At 44.9% G+C, this 2,707-nt stretch overlaps 1 protein-coding gene across 1 annotated transcript; it reads left to right on the top strand.

Annotated features, from left to right (window-relative positions):
* The first annotated feature begins 1,545 nt into the window (after positions 1–1,545).
* Positions 1,546–2,396, top strand: LOC131234595 (uncharacterized). Its single transcript, XM_058231528.1, has 2 exons — positions 1,546–1,929; positions 2,004–2,396. The coding sequence occupies exons 1-2, from the start codon at positions 1,546–1,548 to the stop codon at positions 2,394–2,396; spliced, it is 777 nt and encodes a 258-aa protein (XP_058087511.1).
* Positions 2,397–2,707: the final 311 nt, after the last annotated feature.

Raw genomic sequence — 2,707 nt, 5'->3', positions numbered from 1 at the left:
CACAAAACACCAGAAAATTTTCAAAATACAAAAATAATAGAAAAACCTTCTAAAATCATTGTGCCAAATACCTCAGATACAACGCAAGAGTTTGAGGTCGACTCTTATGATTTCGATCTAGAGTTGGACTTCGAGCTCATGGGTTTGGATGAAGCCCTGAATGAGGGAAATGATGATACTGCTCGCGAATTTGAGGACTCACTCAAAAAATTTGAAACAAAGGCCAATGTTGTAGCAGAAAATTTTGAAATTGTGAACTTAGGTCCGCGGAACTCCCCAGAGAAGTGCGCATCAGTAGATCACTCTCCCCAGAACACAAGCAGAGGATGATGGAGTTTCTGAAACCAAGGTTGTCTAACTTTGCTTTCTCTTATGAAGACATGCTAGGGCTCAATGAAGACTTGGAGGTGCACCATTTACTAACAAAGCCAGACGTGAAGCCCATCAAGCAGAAGCTCGAAGAATGAAGCCAGAATGGGCCCTAAAAATTCGAGATGAAGTCATCAAGCAATACAATACAGGATTCTTGGTAATCTCCAACTACCCGGAATGGCTCACAAATATCATACCAATTCCAAAGAAGGATGGGAAAGTCAGAATGTGAATCGATTTTAGGGACCTCAACAAAGCAAGTCCTAAAGACGATTTCCCTCTACCCCATAACAACACACTGGTGGATAATACTGCTGGACACAAGATCTTCTCCTTCATGGACGGATTCTCTGGTTACAATCAGATCAGGATGGTTATTGAAGATTACGAGAAGACTTCCTTCATTACACCATGGGGAACCTTCTACTACGAGGTTATGCCCTTCGGGCTGAAGAATGCAGGAGCTACATATCAGCGAGCCATGACTACCTTGTTCCACGGCATGATAAATAAGGAAATGGAAGTCTATGTGGACGACATGATCATCAAATCTTGCACGATCGAAGGACACTTCGAGGATCTCAAAAAGCTCTTCGATAGCCTAGAAAAGTTCAAGCTCCGACTCAACCCACAAAAATGTGTTTTCTGTGCAAGGTAAACTTTTAGGCTTCATTGTCAGCGAAGATGGTATTCGGGTGGATGAAACTAAGACCAAGGCAATCATTAAAATACCACCACCCAAAACTGAAAAAGAAATTCGGGCTTCCTCGGGCGGATCCAGTATATCAGCCGATTCAATGCACAGCTCGCCCCGATCTGCGAGTCCATATTCAAGCTCCAGCGGAAGAACTCGCCAAAGGAATGGAATGAAGACTGTCAAGCGGCCTTCGACAAAATCAAGAAGTACCTGCTGAATCCCCCAGTGCTCATGCCACCTACTCCAGGTAGGCCATTGCTACTATATATCTTCGTCACAGTAGAAGCAATCGGATGCGTTCTTGGCCAACACGACGATACATGAAGAAAAGAGCAAGCGATCTACTATCTAACCAGACGATTCACAAACTATGAAGCTAAATACTCTAGCTTAGAGAAAACCTGTATCCACTAGTCTAGGCGACACAACGGCTAAGGCAGTATATGATCGCTCACCCAATCCTTCTGCTCGCTCGCATGGACTCATTGAAGTACTTGTTCGAAAAGCCAGCACTAACGCGGAGGATCGCAAAATGGAAATTACTTCTTTCTGAGTTTGACATCACTTATGTCACCCAGAAGGTAATCAAGGGGCAAGCAGTGGTCGATCATCTAATAGCGCACTCTCTGCCCGACTATCAACCATTGAAGACCTTCTTCCCTGACGAGGACGTCCTCCTGATCGAGGAAGAAGAAAGGAAGGTTGGAGAGTGGACGCTCTTCTTTGATGGAGCCACAAATTCGAAGGGAAGTGGAGTAGGAGCCATACTCTACTCTCCCGATGACGTGTCAATCCCATATCCAGGAGGCTGGCATTCTAAGGCACTAACAACGTGGCTGAATATGAAGCATGCATCGCAGGTCTAAGGGAAGCCATCATCCTCAACATAAAAAAGTTGTAAGTCTTTGGAGATTCACAACTTATCATCAATCAGATAAATGGCGATTGGAAGACGAAAGATGAAAAGCTGATCCCATATCATGCCTACCGGGAAATTTTAATTGAGGAATTCGACGAAATCACATTCTCCTACATGCCCCAAGTTAAGAATCAATTTGCAGACGCTCTGGCTACTCTTGCCTCAATGATGGAGATCCCAAAAGCAGTTGCGGAATGGGAACTCACCGTCGAACTCCAGGAGGAACCCGCGTTCTACCTAGAGATCAACAAAGCAGAACGTCCCTCAAATGATCGGCTATGGTACACAGATATTAAAGAATATCTCGAACATCAGAAGTATCCGAAAGGAGCAACACTGACCGATCGTCACACTATCCAACGGTTAGCGGCACAATTCGTGATCACTGGGGGAATCCTCTACAAGTGATCCTTCAACCAATTCCTTCTCCGTTGTGTGGATGAGACAGAAGCAACGCAAATCATGTTTGAAATCCATGAAGGACTATGTGGCCCACACATGAACGGACATATGATGGCAAAGAAGATCGTACGACTCAGCTACTACTGGCTCACAATGGAGACAGATTGCTGCAAGCATGTTAAGAAGTGCTTCAAATGTCAAGAGCATGCAAACGAGATCCGTGCACCTGCTTCCGAACTCTACAGCTTGACGGCACCATGGCCCTTCTCTGTATGGGGGCTGGATATCATCGGCAAGATTAGTCCCAAAGCTTCAAA

This window comes from Magnolia sinica, chromosome 19 (genome assembly GCF_029962835.1).
Source record: "Magnolia sinica isolate HGM2019 chromosome 19, MsV1, whole genome shotgun sequence".
NCBI classification, from domain to species: domain Eukaryota; kingdom Viridiplantae; phylum Streptophyta; class Magnoliopsida; order Magnoliales; family Magnoliaceae; genus Magnolia; species Magnolia sinica.
Note: the sequence above shows the minus strand (reverse complement) of the source record. Positions and strands in the feature narration are given on the sequence as shown.

Bases quoted from the DNA above. Each gene is read 5' to 3' on its own strand.
- LOC131234595 (XM_058231528.1), top strand. From the start codon at position 1,546: ATGGACTCATTGAAGTACTTGTTCGAAAAGCCAGCACTAACGCGGAGG. The intron at 1,930-2,003 runs GTCTAAGGGAAG...ATCATCAATCAG, and splicing joins ATATGAAGCATGCATCGCAG to ATAAATGGCGATTGGAAGAC.